Here is an 18,461-nt window from a genome sequence, read left to right as displayed (position 1 = left end):
GGGGCGGCCGGTGTCCTTGGGGAGAGCCGTGCAGTGGCGCGCGCACGGTGTCGCAGCTGCCTGGTGCCGTGATAGCAGGGGGTGCGGAGCTGGCTGGCAGCTCCTTCCTAAACTGTGTCTCTCCAGGGTGAAAGTGCTTTGTACAGGCAGAGGACAGCTCGCGATTCCGTGTGCTAAAGCGCTGTGGAACTATGGGATGGTTTGGATTGGAAGGGGCCTTAAAGGTCACCTCGTTACAACCGCCCCTGCCGTGGGCAGGAGCACCTTCACTATACCAAGGTTGCTCAAAGCCCCGTCCAACCTGGCCTTAGACACTTCCAGGGATGGGGCAGCCACAGATTCTCTAGACAACCTGTGCCAACCACTCTCAAAGTAAATACTTTCTTCCTAATCTTCGTAATCTTTCTAATCCAAACCTGCCCTCTTTGGGTTGTAAGGTGTCCTCAGAGCCTTCGTCAGGTTGAGCAATCCCAGCTCTTTCAGCCTGTCCTGACAGGAGTGGTGCTTCAGCCCTCTGATCATCTTCATGGCCCTGCTCTGGACTCACTCTAGTACGTCCATGGTTTTTTTGCTTTGAGGACCCCAGAGCCGGACACAGCACTCTGGGTGGGTTCTCACCAGAGCAGATTGTATTGTGACTGCATTCATGCAATGGCAGTGGCTGTTACTGCACATACACACTGATGAGAAAAGGAAGACAAAGCCTGTCCCTGCTCTGGACATCAGGGTGCAGGCCTGCTTCTTAAAGTAAAATTCTTCTTGGGGTAAACTTAGAACTTCAAGAAGTAGTAAGTGTATCAGAGTAGTGGTGCAGAGAGCAGCAGTTGTTTGATACATTGTACATTCCATTTTATTATTTCAAGGTAACCTGTGTCTGTTTCTCCCGCTAACTGGTCTTGTTCTAGGTAGTCAAGCCACATACTCCATTAATTAAATTCCCAGACAGAAAAAGTGGTCCCAGACCTAAAAGTGAGTATTTTGTGTATGGATACAGCTTGTACCACATTTCTTTACATGGACTGTTTTACTGAAGAACCAGCACCTAATTTCTCTATTTCAGCTATACAGCTGAACTGAGTTGGAACAGGGTTTTTGAAACATGCTTGATTTAGTTTACCGGCAACTCTTAGACTTTGTGTACAACTTCTTTTCTGTACAACTGTGTGGAGACACATAATGCATGCACATGTTTCTTTTTTGTTCAAGAAAGGTTCACAAAGATTTCCAGTGTTGTTTTTCTACTTTTATATAAAGTCACATTTTCCCAAATACTAATATTTACTGAAATGAATGTGCCCAAGTCAGTTTGAAGCACCTTTAGGTATTCAATGATATTTGCATTTATGTTGCATTTTCCTCATTTTTTCTTAGTTGAAGCATGTCATGTATTTTCTGCTGTATTTTCAAAACATTATTATAGCTGGGAGAGACAGCCCTCTGTACATTTTAAGAAGTATTTTCTTGTATTACTAATTAATGCAGAGGAAAAAAAAAGTCATTGCAATCTTTTACGTTAACTTTTATAACTACACTGGTATTTATGGTATTCCCAATACTATTATATTTAAACCACAGATTTATATTAGCAATATGTTGGTTTAGAAGTCCTTTTGCATCAAAAAGCATCTGAAAGAAAAGTAGGAATTGTCTTTAAAAGCTCTGTTATTCTTACTTCTTTAGAAATTATACTGTGCCATGTTATTTGCCACAGTATTATCAAGCTTGCAATTAACTTTAAGTTTAGTTTAACATTCAAAAGCCTCTACAATGCACATAAATCCCTCTTCTGACTTACCTGTGAACTCTTCAGGAGCTATTTTCTGCAATAACTTTCTGTCAAAATCCTGTACATTTTGCACAGTTCAGCCAATTGCACCACCTCTCATGCCAGTGAACTACTTTCTCAAAAGCTTGACAATCTATTTCTTACCTCTTGTTTATCTCTGTGTCAGAAGATTTTTGTGACTGTATCTTTTAAGTATGTTAGACTTTTCTACCTTAATCAGGATCTGTCATCTCGTTAGTAAGCTGCAACCTACTCTGTCTTGCTTGAATGCTGTAGCAAAAACTGCATTTAACTGTACCAGATTGTTACTTCCATAGAGCTAACTGGCTTCTCAGAGCAACTAGGAATGTGAAAGGCCAGCCAGAGTCTACTGGGCCTTTTACTACTGCAACATCATGGTCTCAAACAGTGAAGGGAGAGATGTAGTAGAGACTGTATCAGAACTAAAGCAGCAGCAGTAAAACTTCTGATTACTGTACTTCTGATGGTTTTAATTAGCTAATGAGTCTACTCCAACTACATTTCAGACTAACACATAGAGGAAAATAGCAGAGGAAAATCCTTAACAAATCTCCGTACTTTTTTGTGGTAGATGAAACAAACTTCGAGAAACTGCGCTTTTTTTCATATGTAAGGTGTATTATTTCTTGGAACAAAAATACTTTTTCCCCTGTTCAGAATATGCTGCTTCTGATGAGCTCACTTCTGCCTTGCTCTGTTTGGAATCTTCCATCATTTCTGAACCACCTTGGGACTTCCAGACCCAGTCTTATGACTGACAGCTTCTGAATATGCCTCTCAATGGTGGCTTGGTCTCAATGCTGCAGCTGTTTGGTGTCCCAATCCTGCAACTGCCTCAGACTCATTAAGGCTAAAAGTCCCTCCTCTCCTTTGTGGTCATTGGTTTTGTTGGAGCCAGGAAGGACAAAGGAAGGCAAAACGGTGGTGGTTTAGCTGCTCACATGCTTTGGTACATGCAGTCTTCATGCTGCTTATTTTATGGGTGTATAGAGCCTCTGTCCAGCTGTTAGATGTTCCACTTGTCTTGCTCATTTTTCTGGAGCACTGGGAGGGACTTCTGTGAAGCATTCTGCTTTGTCAGGTGTTTCACCCTTACATATATAGAGGACTGAGTGCTAAAATGAACATATTGCTGTGGTCTTTGTCCTGCCCAGTGGGGTAATTGCATATTTCCATTGTAAAATCCACCCTGGTGGGACAGACCTAAGGTTCAGAATGCTGACTGTGACAACACTGCCTTTTTGTCATCTCTTCTATCTGCACAATCAAGGCAACTTCTCTAATGTGAATTCCTGAAGCTTAGCTCCTGATCCTCACCTGTGAAGAACTTCATGCACTCCTCAGTCTCTGCATTTCATTAACATTGGCTGTTGATGCCTGATACTTGTTGGTCATTCTGCATATCATTAACAAAATGTGATAGGATGCCATTTTGTAGTATTAAAAATGGGTACAGCACTGCATTGCATGTTGTGGTCTGTTGTGATTGTGACCTTTATCCTTCTGTAAGCCTCTAGATCTTTTTCATTTGTCTCTCTACAGTTGCAGTAAACAAAAAGCATCATCTCAGTTAGTTTTCTACATAATTGCCCACACACAAACATTTACATAACTTTATGCTTTTTCTCCAAGTACAGCTTCCCAGTGAAAGAGCCATTGTTAGGGTATATGCTGATACATCTTCTGTTTCCACATCAGTGTTTCTGCCATTCAAACTACTGTCAGAATTTTTAGATTCTGCACTTGATACATTTAACAACAAAAAAAGCAGGTTATGAAAAGTAGACTTAACTCTTTTAGGTACTTGTTATAACAAATAAGATTTTTAAGCAATGGTAAATTTTATTGGCTGTTTATTAATTTTACAGTCTATTAATATTTCTGTAAATGGTTTTGAAATCTGATTTTCAGTACAGGAATCTCTACAAGCAAGTGTGCCATCTCTCCATGCTTCAAAAGCAATGGAATCTGTAGGAGGTGTATCACCGGCCTTTCAAAATATATCACCTGTTAGTAGAGTACAAGGTACACCAGACACTTCTGAATTAACAAGAACCTTACCTCAGAAATACAGGAGGAGACAAATGTCAGATGAAGAGATTGAATACATTCAAGTAAGTTTTCTTCTTTAGCTTATTTCTACACCTTCTTGTACAGTATTACATAGTAATTCTTTTTAAGTGTGTGCCCTGGGCTGTCATGGTTTTCATATGCAATACCCAAGGTACCAATTCTTAATACAGAAGGTAGCCAACTCTCACTGGTTAGCAGCTTGCGGTACCACAGAGTAGAGAGATTTGGACTTAGAACAGATGTGCAGGTAAGCTGGTGATAGTCACAGCCTGCATTAATTGCCACCACTATCTGGTTTATAACAGCTGTTTAATGTGTAATTTGATTGTGCTGGACAGGAGCATGAAAGTCCGTTCTTAGACCAGGAAAGGTTATTACCAGGTGATTGAAGTCCAAAATATTGCTTAAATTAGTTTTGTAAGTTATCTATTAATGAATTAACTCTTGTATTTCTAGTAGTGGAAACATTTTATTAAATTTGATATAAGTATTTTCTTCAGTACTTGCAAATACAACACTGTACATGAAAAGCAAGAAAAATCTGCTTCTGTTCTGTAACAATTCTCAATTGTAAAAACTGATGATTCACAAGGGAGAATGCACAAAATGCAAGGAATCTGTGAGGTGATTTTGAGTTTGAAATGAAAATATGCTTGCAAAGCTTTGTTAAACGGTAAGGATATGTATAGCATAACCATGTTAGTAGAGGAAATAATTTTTCCTTCATGTATGTAAGTATGCTGCATCTATATAGTAGAAACAAAATCAGTTATTTCCCACAGTAATACACTTCTTCACTTTTTGCATAAGTTTGCTTAACAGTGAGGTAAGTTGTAAAATAATTTTGTTGGGAAAATAATGAACTGAATACCTTTCTGATTTCTCATAAAGGTTGTAATGATTCTGTTTGGCTTTGTTTTTACTTTGCACTTTGGAATGTGGGCAGTAAAAGTAATTTTAAAACTTGTGTTTCCTGTCATTGTGTTTGTTGGACATTTTTAAGGTTAAGAGTCAGGTTTCTTCAGAGAAAGAGACATGGAAGCAGCTGTAACTGTAGGTTGCATGTGTTGATTTTTTTGTATTCTCCCTTAAAAAATGTAGCCGTTACTGGTAGATGCTGGTATTTGACACTCTGTGCCTGTTCTTATATAGATAAAAAAGTCAATATTTAAATCAGAAATTAAAACTAGAACTATGTCTCTTAGTCCTTAACAGTGCAAAAGAGAATTTGATCTCAGTTTTACATTCCATTAGTGGAATATATTTAACTGTATGCTTTTCTTTTACAGCGTGGAGGTCCAGAATAAGTGTAGAAGATAGTTCGTTAGCCACTGCTGAAGAATGAGGTATTATATTCACAAAAAAGGTGTTTCCTTAATATTAAAGATTATTGTATACTAATAGCTTTAATAAAATCCCATATGATGGATGAGAAGATTGACACAACACACAAGATACCGATTTGTGACTGAGAAGGATTTTATGTTGATGGCTAATAGCAACTGAATATATATAATGTCTGCACAATTAAAATATTTTTCTAATTAGCCATTTGAAAAATCAACAATCTAACAGAGTAATTTTGTTTTTCTACTGATTGAGATCACAAAATCACAGAATGGGTCAGGTTGGAAGGAGCCACAGTGGGTCATCTTGTCTGACCTTCCTACTCAAGCAGGATCATCCTAGAGCCCATGGCACAGGATTGTGTCCAAATGGTGCTTGAATATTTTCAGTGAGGAAGATTCCACAACCTCTCTGGTCAGTCTGTTCCAGTGCACGGTCACCTGCACAGTAAAGTTCTTCCTGGTGTTCAGGTGGAACTTCCTGTGCATCAGTTTCTGCCCATTGCCTCTTGTTCTGTTTCTGTTGCTCAGCACCACCGAGAAGAGCCTGGTCCATCTTGGCAATTTCCCTTCAGGTACTGATGAACATTAATGAGGTCCCCCTCTCAGTTGTATCTCTTTGAGGCTGAACAGGCCCAGCTCCCTCAGCCTTTCCTCATAAGAGATGCTCCAGACCCCTCATCATCTTTGTAGCCTCCACTGGACCCGCTCAGGAGTTCCACGTCTCTCTTGTCCTGAGGAGCCCAGAACTGGACACAGCTCTCCAGGTGAGGCCTCACCAGGGCTGAGTACAGGGGCAGGATCGCCTTCCATGACCTGCTGGCAATGCCCTTCCTAATGCCCCCCCTAATGCCCCCCAGGATACCATTGGCCTCCTTGGCCACCAGGACACTCTGCTGGCTCATGGACAGCTTGGTGTCCACCAGGACCCGCAGGTCCTTCTCTGCAGAGCTGCCCCCCAGCAGGTCAGCCCCAGCCTGTGCTGGTGCCTGGGCTTGTTCCTCCCCAGGTGCAGGACCTGGCATTTGCCTTTGCTGAATTTCAGATGGTTCTTCTCTGCCCATCTCTCCATCCTGTCAAGTCCTTCTGAAGGGCTGCAGAGCACGCCTGGGTATGTTGGCCATTCCTACCAACTCTGTGTCCTTGGTGAACTTGCTGAGGAGGCATCTGCCCCTTCATCCAAGTCATGGATGTACAAGTTGAACGGTTAAGCATTGAACCTTGGGAGACACCACTAGGGACAGGCCTGCAACCAGACCCTGTGCCACTGATTTTGACCCTCTGGGATCTGTTGTTCAGCCATTTCTCAACCCACCTCACTGTCCACTCACCACAGCCCTGAGTTTGTCTATGAGAATGTTGTGAGAGACAGCTTTGAAATCCCTGCTGAAGTCAAGTAGACAATATCCACTGCTTTCCCCTCATCCATCCAAGTTGTTTCATTGTAGACGGCAATCAGGTTGGTCACATGCTACTATTCCTGAATCAGCTTCTTGTCATCCACATAGGTAGAGATGGCCTCCACTATGAGGCATGCCATCACTTTTCTAGGGATTGAGGTAAGGCTGACTCACCAGGGTGACTCACTGGTAATGATTTTACAGGCACGAACGGGACGCTGAAGTGCTCTCAGAGATGATGGCTGTTCTTCACAGCTTTGTAGCTTTGTTGATCTTACAGACTAATTTTTTAAATAACAGCAAAGCTTGGGCATGTAGGGAAATGAATTTTCAAGTGAAAATTTCTCCGGAAGTATTTACCTCTGATGGGTATTGAATGGGAGTTTTCATTAGTATATTGCAAGTAATTGTTCATAATGAAGAAACTATAGGAGTATAATTAAGAATTTCCAGTAGAACCTAACAAAGTGGCCGAGAACACATTTTCTAGAGAGTAATATTTTTTTATTAAAATATACCTATCTACGCAGAAAGTATGCAGAATTTTTCCCGAATGTCAGACCTTAGATCAGGGTCAAAACGGAAGCAGCCTGTGGGACGAGCTGTTGCCCGTGGCAGCACACAGCCGCCACACACCCGAGCCGAGCACCCGTTCGTGAGGGAAGGGCGCGTGCGCCTGGCCCAGGGCGGCTGCGCGCGCAGGGGGCGGGCCGGGGCGGGGCCGGAAGCGGCGGGGCCGCGGGGTGAAAGCGCCGAGCAGGGCCGTCGCCGCGCCGTGGGATCCCCGCCGCTCCCTCCCCACATCCCGCCGGCTATGGATGCGCGGGCCCGCGCCAAGCGCTACGAGAAGCTCGACTTCCTTGGGGAGGGGCAGGTGAGCGACCGCGGCGGGGACCGTCCGGGGCCCTGGGGCTGCAGCAGCCCGGCTGGGCCCGGCTCCTCGCGGCAGGAGAGGGGCGCGGGGGGAGCCGGGTGGTGCCCACCCCGGGCCTGAGCGGGACTCGGCGGCCTCTCCCTCGCACGGTCCGTCAGCCCCTGCTCACGACACCATCTCTCTCTGTCCGCAGTTCGCCACCGTCTATAAAGCCAAGGACAAGACGAACAGCCGAATCGTGGCTATTAAGAAGGTGAGTGTCAGAATGTCTTCTCAGTGTGTCACCAAGTGCGTGGTTGCTCTTGACCTACCTAACGCCTTTTTTCTTATTTTTTGACCGACTTCTTGGGAAAGGGGATAATACACATTTTTGTTTCTAAAGAGTTTTGATTAAATGGTCTAGTTAACTTACCTGTAATGCCCACCCGCCCCAGAAGAGGGAGTGGCTTTGCTGTGTTTCTGAAGGGTTGTATGGTCTGTGACTTGAATTCCTAGTTATTTATTAGGTTTATTCAACAAACAAACCAACACACACATATTTCCAAACTGTAGACTTTACTATACCTTGATGGTTGTGGGTTTTTTTCTTTTATTTTAAATCTTTCCTGCTTCTGTGCCCAATTTCCTTCAGTCCAGAATGTTATCCCTTATTAAGTTCCTTAAAATTTATAGAATCATAGAATATACTGAGTTGGAAGGGACCCATCAAGATCATCGAGTCGCAGCTCTCATCCCTTTGCAGGACAACACAAGAATCAGACCATGTGCCCAAGAAAATTGTCCAAACATCTCTTGAATTTGTACAGGCTTGGTGCCTTGACCACTTCCCTGGGAAGCCTGTTCCAGTGCCCAGCTCCTCTGGATGAAGAACCCTTTCCTAATATCTAACCTTAACCTCTCCTAAGTCAGCTTCATGCTGTTACCTCAGGTCCTGTCATTTTTAGACAAATGGTTTCCTGAATAATTTAATTAGAAAAGCCTTGCTTCCTGCAGCTTTGTCCATTGAGATTGGCATCTCATGTTGATTCCTTTTCTAATAAATACTTAAGTGGCAAGCAACATCTCTGTATTCTTCCTCTGTCACCTGACCCTGCTTTCACTGGGCATACACCTGCCTTTTTTACCTTATATTCAAGAGGACATCGCTGTTCAGCCAAGTTGGCCTTCTGCCTTGTCTGCTTGACTTGTCACATTTGGGAATTGCCTGCTCTTGTGCCCTTAGGAGGTGATGCTTAAAAAGTGGTCAGCACTGATGGACCCCAGCACCTGCAAAAATGCTTTCCCAGGGAACTTACTAATTCCCTGAGCAGCCTGAAGTCTGCTCTCCTCATGTCCAGGGTTGAAGTTTTGCTGTCACTTTCCTCTTGTCAACAGAGATTTTAAACTCAATGGCTTTGTGGTTGCTGTGGCCAAGATAGCCCCAATTTCCACTTCACTCAGAAGATTCTCTCTGTTGACAAGCAGCAGATCAAAAAAGGCATCTTTCTGGGTTGGTTCCCTTAGGACCTGTTCCACAAAGTTTTCCAGGACTTTTAGGAATCTTCTGGCCCAGGCTGTACCAGTTGTGTGATGCTTCCACTTGATTTCTGGGAAATTGAATTCCCCCATAAGGACAAGGGCAGTTTACTTGGAAGCATCCGTTAGTTCTTCAAAGAATTCACTGGTGTCATCATCCTGGCTGGGAGGTCTATAGCAGACTCCCACAATGACATCTGCGTTATTTGTTTGTCCCTTGGTTCCTGTCCAGAGGCTCTCAACTGTGCTGTTGCCAGCTGTGAGTTCCATACATTCCAGCCCTTCCATTACATATGATGCCATGCCCCTGCCTCTTCTGCCCTGCATACGTCTCCTGAAGAGCCTGTAACTTCCCCACGGGGCACTCCAGTCACAGGACTCATCCCACCAGGTTTCCTTTAAGTCAGTGATATCAAATCTCTAGGACTGAGTCAAAGCTTTGAGCTCCTCTTGTTTGTTCCTCACGCTGCGTGCATTGGTGTAGAAACATTTCAGGAGTTGTGCTCTGTAGCCAGCACCGCATGGAGCAGATGGAGGTAGCCCATGAGTGTTTCCTCAAGTTTTGACACGCCATCCCACTGATCATCTCTGGCGAGCCTGGTATTTTCCTTTTCCCCCTTTCAAGCCAGTTTAAAGCTCTGTCAATGAGCCCCACTATCTCCTGTGCTCTTTTTCCCCTCCAAGAAAGGTGCAACCCATCAGGTGTCAGTAGAACAGGTGTTAAATCATTCCAAGGTCAAAGAACCCAAAGTTTTTCTGATGATACCAACCTCAGAGCCATGTGTAGATCTCTTGGATCTGCCTATTCCTATCAATACTATTTCTTGTTACCAGAAGGATTGAGGAAATCACTACCTGTGCTCCATATCCCCCTATAGATTGTCCTGGGACCGTGAAGTCTCTTCTGAGTGTCCTCAGTCTTTTATTTGTTATTGTGGACAACCAATAATGACTAGTAATCAGAGGGCCTCACTAGACTGGAGAGTTTCAGTAATGTCCCTTATCCAGAATGACAGGTTTTTGATAAAATATGACAAAAGTGATCTTGGATCTCCAACATGGTTGTTTGTATACAAGTGATGAAAATGTTTACATTGTTGTGAAGTGTTTCACTTGTTCCTATCTGAAGGGATTGCAGGAAGTTTTTGTATTAAAAATGGGTCTTCAGCTGTTCTTTGTGAGGATGAAAAATGCATGTTACAGCAGTTTCTTTAGTTAAGACTCTACTCAACAAAGTGAGTTGTGTCAATAGTAAGTAATGCACTAATCCCTTTTAGCATTGCAATACTTCTCTTGTATGGTTGATACTGGTAATAGTTGTGGTGAAAAGCATTCTTTATTGTATCAGAATATTTTCTTAACTTTTATCACCTAGAAATATCTAAGGTAGGATTCTGGACTTGAAATTTCAGGGCATTAGATGATTGAGACAGAAGGATTTTAAGTCAGCTCAAGTTTGCAACCTATGCTAATTTTACTAGAATCATTCTAAGGTAACTGTCAATTACTTAGCTCTCATTTCTCCCTGAGGATGAGCTCACAAGTGATATAATAAAGCTTTGTGGCTACAAAGCAGTTTATGCTGTCAGTTTGCATTATGACTGGTTTCAGTGCCATCATGGCTATTTTTTGTAAAAACTAATGCTGTAGAGACAGTTACTTTTTAAGGGGGAAAAAAAAACCCAACTAAAACCAACCTAGCTGGTAAAGTGCTTCATTATAATAAAACTCATTTGTGGATACAATATGCTGCTAGCAAGAATTTCTCTTGCTTTTTTCCAGTCCCGTGAGATATTTTTCTCTCTCAGGGAAGATTTTTTCAGAGTTCTATAAGCTGTGAATACCTGCAACCTTGCAAAGCTTTGTTTATGTACAGTAGAAAAATATTTTGACAATGGATGTTTTAGGATTTTTGCCAATCACCCCCAAGGGGTGGCTGATCCTTTGACCAATTAGACTATGAAGAAAAAAGTCTATAAAAGAGTTGTAAAATAATTAAATAAAGGAATCTTGCTGCACAATGCCTGCCTGTTGGATCTCTCTTCTCCTCTCTACCACTGCGGAACACTGTGATACTCATTCTGTTGTAGAAGAGCAGTACTAAAAAATGTATTCCCCACCACCGTAATCTTACTTAACATGAAATATTTATTTTCAGATTAAACTGGGGCATAGATCAGAAGCTAAAGATGGTGAGTTTTAAAACAAATCCATGCTCTAGAAGCTGTGCTTTGTTTTCTCTGGTTTTGTAAACTGATACATTAATTTCCTGTAACATACCTTGGCTGAGAAAATTGAACTCAATGCCTGCTGCAAGGCTTAGTAGAGGTTTGCTTCACAAACTTCAGGGACAGCCAAAAGCAGCATAGATACCTGCATGCATGGTATATATCTAAATATAAATATATAACTTCTCAATTTTAATGGAATTCAAACATAAATATAGCATAGAATAATAGTAATAATAATAATAATAACAGCACTGAGTTTAGAATACCTTTTTATATCAATACATCTCTGTGCCTTAAATATTTAAGACAAGCAAGAGTATTTTTGTCCATTTTCAGATGTTTCCTTTGTTCTGTTTTTGTGATGTATGCTGAGGCAAAAGTTGATAAAAAAAAGATCAAAACTTTTGTCTCTGTGTAAGTTTTTTTAATGTTCAGCACTGTAGAGCATGTGCTCTGAGCCACATGCCTCTAGGCATGGATATGGCAAATTGAAACCGAGTAATCTTGGTCTTCTCTTACAGCCTGTGGGGCGCAGCAGAATTTTGTGTGCAGGCTGCTGTCCTTCAGGAATCCTGCATCAGGTTACCAGCTTTCCAATGAAGAGTGTTTGCTATCAACTCTCCAGTTCCTTTCTTTTAAAGAGAAGCTGATCACTCATTCCAGAGTGTCATAGTTGAGCTGACTGCCTGAGAGTCGTGATCCACATGGCCTTCAGTGGCCTGATGTCCCTTATGGACAGTCATTACTTTTGGCCTCTACAGTGTCTAGCTGTAGATGAAAGATGTTATTAAAAATAATGATCATGTCTCCTTTCCCTGTGTTATCTCATAACATGGCATGCTTTTTTGTTTTCATCTAAGGCTGTGCCCACCCAAAAGCAGCCATTGTTAATTTGATTCCAAAACAGATAATTTAAACAGGCAAAGCAGGAATGTAAAGCAATCCATGTAGCTTTGCCCAAAACTTTGCTAGTCTTAGCATTGAATCATATCCCAGGTTTTAGGAGAGCACTGTTTTTCAGTTCATGTGCAGCTGCAACTTCTGTATGATATAATATACCACAGGAGCAGTTGCTTACCAGTCAGTTTTCATACAAGCCACACACTAGGATTTTTGAAGGAGGAACTGGTACCCTGCAGGAATCATGGTTTGATATAGTGCCATCAGGGTGACTGCTGAAGGGCATCATTTGCTTCCTGTTGGCCCCTGATTTTTTCTCTATAAAATCTGCTTGTGAAAAGATTCAAGCAAGAAGGAGCAGGTTTTTGTCACTCTCTCTTTTATGCCTTATGTATGCTACAGCATGAATATAGAAAAACATGTGCCTTGCATTTTCAGATAGTACTATGTTAAAAAGAAAAGAGATTTATTCATGATGTTTGACAGTATGCCTCCCTCTGGAAGTGAGGCATGTTGAGGAACTGATGTTTGCAAGATGAAACTTTTCTTAAAGCAAGCTTTCCAATACCCTGAAAAAGGTGGGGGGTTTTTTTTGGTTTGTTTTTTTTTTTTTTTTTGCTAGGCCTTCCCTTTTTGCCAAAATACAGACATGTTGCTTCATAACTAAACCTTATTGCTGTTGTGTAAAATAGACGTGCTGTGGAAGAAAGCATATGACCACTTTTATTCTGCAGTAATTTACTTAGTTATGGTAATATACTTGTTATTTAATAAGTTGTTGAGTGTGAAGAGTGCAATTTGTAGTAGTAAATAGTCTGTGAGTAGCAGAATGACAGGTTTATTTGGAGCTTAATTCGGAGTTTTTAGTTTTGTTCTTTCATCTTCATTTCTTCTTTCCATCAATGTAGGAATCAACAGGACAGCCCTCAGGGAGATAAAACTGTTACAGGAGCTAAGCCATCCAAATATTATTGGTGTAAGTAAAATAAATGCTAGCTCTAGAATCAGTCTTCAAATACTTTCAGTAGTTCAACAATTGTTATGGCAAAATGCCTATTTCAATAACAAAGGCAAGTATTTTTTTTAATCCTTTTAGTTTTTAGCCTTGGGCTACGTAGATATTAATGGTGCAAAGAATTGTGAAAATTTAGGTTACTTGATTTTGCATCTCTGATAGAACTGCAAATGAACACAGTGCTGAATTTACCTGACTGTTTGCTTCATATGGAATTGGTGACGGTCAAAAAGCAGGCTTTTTAAGCAATGGTAAAGGGGAAGTCATGTGGCTTGTTAGATTTTAGCACACAGATACGATGTTTGAAATCTCGGTTGGAAGGAGTAAAGCCTGCATCTTTTCAGCTTCAGTTGCATTTTGGTAGACTTACACCTACAGATACCCAGCTGGAGTTGAAGACATTTTGAAGTTAGCTCATAATGATAGTTAGAAAGTGTCAAATACAATCGAGCAGACCAAATACGAGTTTTCCATATACTTCTCAAAGTGGAAACATTGTTCTCTTCTGGGTTGTGAACTTGCATTCAAAGTAGCTGCTTTAGCTGTTGAGGTTAGAGAATATGCAGAGAAGGACAACTAAAATGGCAAAGGGGTGGAGCATATTCTTTATGAAAAAGTGAGGAATTCATCACTCTGGAGAGGGATAGGCTGGGAATGGGGAGGTCTACAAAACCAAAGTGATAGGTGGTGTCCATGCAGAACTGGTATTTCCAAACCCCACTGTACTAGAAATAAGAGATGTGTTTAAAAACCTACTGGCAGCAGGAGTGCAACCTGTACTGCTTCACTCAGTGTGTAATGAATTTCTAGGATGTGTTGCCATGGGCAATGTAGAAGCAAATTGCATCAACAGTTCAAAGAAGAATTAGACAAATTTATGATCAGTTCCATAAGCAGATTCTAAAAATGATAGACAATGTTGTCTCCCTCTTAGTAGTCCTTACAAAACCATTGTGGATTTTGGGAGTGTAAGTGACACAGTCCCTGCTGTTATGAACTATTCAAATGAATACCTTGCAGTTTGCCAATTCACATGGTCATCACGCTGAGACTAAGGGATGAGCTGCATCAGGGAGGACATGCCTTACTCATCCTGACGGAAGAATACAAGGCTTGCTTTCACTCAGCATCACACTTGTGTTATCTCAAATTAGAAACTGATTCTGTCATTACACATCTTCATCCTAAGAAAGGGCTGTTTGGATGTTCTCCAGAGAGTTTTATTTATCTTGGAAAGCTAGCTACAAAAATGAATACACACCTAAAAATAGCTGAAGTTGATAAGCCTAACGCTTAGAATTTCTAAATACTGTATGCTTACAGGAAGCAAATACACAGACCTGAATCCATGGGCAAACTTAAACTGGTCTCAATAAAGGGTAGGAGTTCTGTAGAACAGCAGAGTTTTGAAGATAGGGTGTGCATTACATTATCTGTTGTAGTTAACATGATAAAGTTAATTCTTTCTCTTTTTTCCTATCTCCAGGAGGGAAGAGTGATCATGTAAAATGTTATTTCCATACTTAATGGGGATTTTTTCTGGTTTGGAAATTGAGTTAAGAAATTAAACTGAGTAAGAATTTTTGTGTTACAAGTCAAAAAACTTAAACCAGTTCTCAATAAGCTGAAAATCCACATGCAGACTACAATGGTGTTGAATTTCAGAAAACTGGAAGAATCAGAGCATACTTAATCATAATGTATTTTGTTTTGCAGCTTATTGATGCATTTGGACACAAGTCCAACATTAGTTTGGTGTTTGATTTTATGGAAACAGATCTAGAGGTAAGATTTTTAAAGACTTTTTAAATTTCAGTATCTTAAGATGGTTTGTGAAAGTGCTGCTTTAACAGGCCTATATTTGCCCATATTAGAAAGGTGCCTTTTATTATGTCAGTTGATGAAGATTGTGTCTTAAAAGTAGCTTGAGTAGTTTCAGTTTTTATGAGTTCTTATTTAATTCCTTCACTTTTAAATACTTGTTAGCATGATCTTAAAGAAACAAATTGTGTTTACTGTGTTAGTTTTCTGGAACTCCAGTCAGAGTGTAGAACCTCTGTCACAGATCATTGCTTCTGGAAGGGAATTGATAAGCATAATATCAGACATGTTCAGGTAAGTGTGACACTAAAATATACCAAGAAATGAGCTGGTAGAAAATCACATGCACTTAAAACATTTTTTCAAATGTAGCAATGCTAGGTAATTGCAAATCAGTACCTTACAGATACAAGCTTGCTGAAATTTAAATGCATGCAAGACTTGAGAAGGTTAGGTCAGATTTTTGCTATTGAAAGTAATAAGTAGACTTTTGGAGGATTCATTCTGTTTACACAGTAGCTATGCAGCGTTTAGAGATGAAGAAGATTGGTGTACAAAGAAAAATAAAATAATCTTGTACTACTGATGCTGTGGTCTTTGATGTGCAGTCTTTAAACTGTATTGTGGTATCACTCAGGCTGCCACTGAGACTGCTGCCTGTTGTGATTAATCGTATGCTGCATACGTGAAATTTGTGTTGTCTTACCTCTTCTGTAACTCAAACAACTTACGAAAGGCTACTACTGAACAGGACAGTAGTATTAACAAACAAGCTTTGGGGTGTTCACATAGAATTTTAATGTTAAAAATCAAAGAATGTAGAAAACTTAAATAGATTTTTTTAAAATACAGTGAAGTGGCCATAACTTCTGGTCTTTTTGGAAACAGAAGAGGAAACCATTGTATTTACAAAGATGAGTTGCTTAGATTGCAAAGAGAAAGGAATAAGTGGAAGCGTAATTTCAGGTTTACTGACACATTTATCATTTGTATGTGTACATCTTTGTCTTGGAAGTTTGGGTATCAACATGGAACTGAGATGAAATACTAAACTTCTGTTTCCCACACATTTTTTCATCGGCAGGTTATGCAAAGTTCATATAATCTATCTGGATGCCCCATTTCAATTTCTGATCTCCAGAGCAGACCTATTTTTCTGAAAAAAGGGTGAAATGGTAGAGAATATGTGACTGTTAATTTGTACTTTGCTGAAATGACTTTTGAGCAGAAAGAGTGGAAATAAGTTTGTCTTGTGTGCCGAGTTTTGCCATCATTTTAACACTTTCCAGGTTATTATAAAGGATACGAGTATTGTGTTGACACAGTCTCACATCAAGGCATATATGCTGATGACACTTCAAGGATTAGAATATTTGCATCAGCATTGGATTCTACACAGGGTAAGCATGTACTAAATTGACAGCCTTCATCCTGCAACAAAAATCACATTGGCTAGAATTAGAGTCTTAAGTCTAATGCAGGTAGTTTTGGAGTTCAGACATTCTCCTTCCATAGGCATTCATATTTAGTGTTTTGGAAAGATAATAGCAGTACCAGAAATGTTAAGAATTACTGATGTGGTTATGACTTCGATACTTACATAAAAGGTTCTCCAGTTAGATATGATGGTAATTATCACTATTAACTGGGTCTGACTGGGTTGGATTGGACTTTTTTCACAGCAGCTGGGCTCTTGAGGCTTTCTCCTTTGTATCAGGCAGTGTCAAGGCTTTCTCTTTTTCCCACTCTGCCCTTGCCCTGATGCACAGGCTTGAGATAGGCAAGAATTAATTAAGGACGAGACACAGCTGAGGCAGCTGACCCAAGTTGTCCGGAGGAATACTGCATGCCCTGTAATGCCTTGCTCAGCAGTAAAAACTGGGGTAGAGGAAAAAAGGGGAATTTTGGTTTCCAAGGTGGCTGTTGTTTGCAGACCATGTATTGCACTCCTTTTGGGAGGTGGTGAAGGATTTCCATTGCCTTGCTTGTTTGCTTGGATTTTTTCTTCTTTCCTTCACCTGTTATACTGCCTTTATATTGCTCCTAGAATTTTCTTTTGATCTTCTCTTCCCTATACCGCTGAAGGTGGCATGTGGGATGAGAATAGAATGAGCAAATGACTGTGTGGATACTTTTCTGTTGGTCAGAGGTCAACCCACAAGATGTTGCTACTGTATTGAACTGTGTGACTTCTGTGATTTCTGCAGTTATTTGAAGTATTGGCCAGGTCTTTTTGTTATTCAGTTGTCAGCTATGCAGATAACATAAGTGCTGTACCTGCAGAAAAGGTAAAACCTATCAAATGGCTTTTTAAAACTCTACTACATAAATGTGTTAATATTTAAATGGGTCTGTCTCACTATGATTTTCATATATGATGGAATATTTAATTCCTGGGGGGTTTAAATTTTTTTGCTCACAATGTAGGTTTTAGGATAGAATCAAATCTTTCATTTTACAATACTGTTATGATGTGTCTGCCAGGAGATTCATTATATGTCTGTTTTTATCAATCCTGACAAATCTCATAATTTGTTTTCTATACTGACAGGATCTTAAACCAAATAACTTGTTGCTAGATGAAAATGGAGTTTTAAAATTGGCTGACTTTGGCTTGGCAAAATCTTTTGGAAGCCCAAATAGAGTTTATACACACCAGGTAGTAACAAGGTAAGACATTCTATTTTGTTTCTTACACATAGATTGTTTAATTGTTTTATAGGTGTTTCTTGAAATATGTCATGTCAAATCAACATATTCAGAGTGGCATCTATCTGATGTGATGTGGTAAGAGCTACATTAAAAAAAAACCACAGGGAAGCATTGTTTAACAAAGTCTCCATAAGAACTGCTAGAATATGCATCTGTGGAGTTTGTTCTGGTATCTATCAAAATTATACTATTTTGAAATATGTGTAAATAGTATGTATCTACTTACAAGCCTGGATTTTGGAGCAAGACAGCTGCTGTTTTCTGATACTCACAGGACCTAGAACCATTTTTGGAGCTAGCCACATTACCTATTTTGAGACAAACAGTTGAACCTATTAAATTATTTATAAATGTTTTATATGGCATGCTTATATAAGGAGCTGCAAAATGTGCAATGTGTTGCTTTCTGACTGCTGTAATGCTAAAACTATTCAGGCAAAGCTGGTTTAAGACCTTTATTCAAAAGACAGAAATTCTACAGTAGTTTCAAACACAGTGTCATTTCATTAAACTTGATTGTTCTTAGGCAGTGTAAGTAGTTGTTTCAAAACAACAAGGCTCATTTTGCATAAAAGTAGTCTCTATACTTAGGTCTGTTGATATGGAGATTCTTGGAAAATGGGAGGAATTCTGTATTGCTGTGATTCATTCAACATAAAATTTTAAGGAAATTTCAGTTTACCTGCATGTTAAAAACTTTCTTCCTTGCATGTCTGCAGTTCAGTACTTGTCATCAGGTCAGTTGAAACTGTAGTTTATCTGTGGTT

General features: G+C 40.2%; 1 protein-coding gene across 4 annotated transcripts in view; it reads left to right on the top strand.

Annotated features, from left to right (window-relative positions):
* Positions 1–18,461, top strand: part of CDK7 (cyclin dependent kinase 7) — a 31,966-nt gene that overhangs the window by 188 nt on the left and 13,317 nt on the right. For 2 of the 4 annotated variants that reach the window (XM_082301406.1, XM_082301405.1), the window contains exons 1-7: positions 7,356–7,500; positions 7,694–7,753; positions 11,174–11,207; positions 13,055–13,122; positions 14,878–14,946; positions 16,272–16,382; positions 17,534–17,652. In XM_082301406.1, coding sequence (XP_082157532.1) covers positions 7,441–7,500; positions 7,694–7,753; positions 11,174–11,207; positions 13,055–13,122; positions 14,878–14,946; positions 16,272–16,382; positions 17,534–17,652 — 521 coding nt within the window. In that variant the 5' untranslated portion in view covers positions 7,356–7,440. Of the gene's footprint in view, positions 1–905; positions 970–3,718; positions 3,922–7,355; positions 7,501–7,693; positions 7,754–11,173; positions 11,208–13,054; positions 13,123–14,877; positions 14,947–16,271; positions 16,383–17,533; positions 17,653–18,461 lie in introns of those variants that run through there. The other 2 variants (XM_082301408.1, XM_082301407.1) reach the window with 2 other exon arrangements.

The sequence above is a fragment of the Coloeus monedula genome (assembly GCF_965178545.1).
Source record: "Coloeus monedula genome assembly, chromosome: Z".
NCBI lineage: Eukaryota > Metazoa > Chordata > Aves > Passeriformes > Corvidae > Coloeus > Coloeus monedula.
Note: the sequence above shows the minus strand (reverse complement) of the source record. Positions and strands in the feature narration are given on the sequence as shown.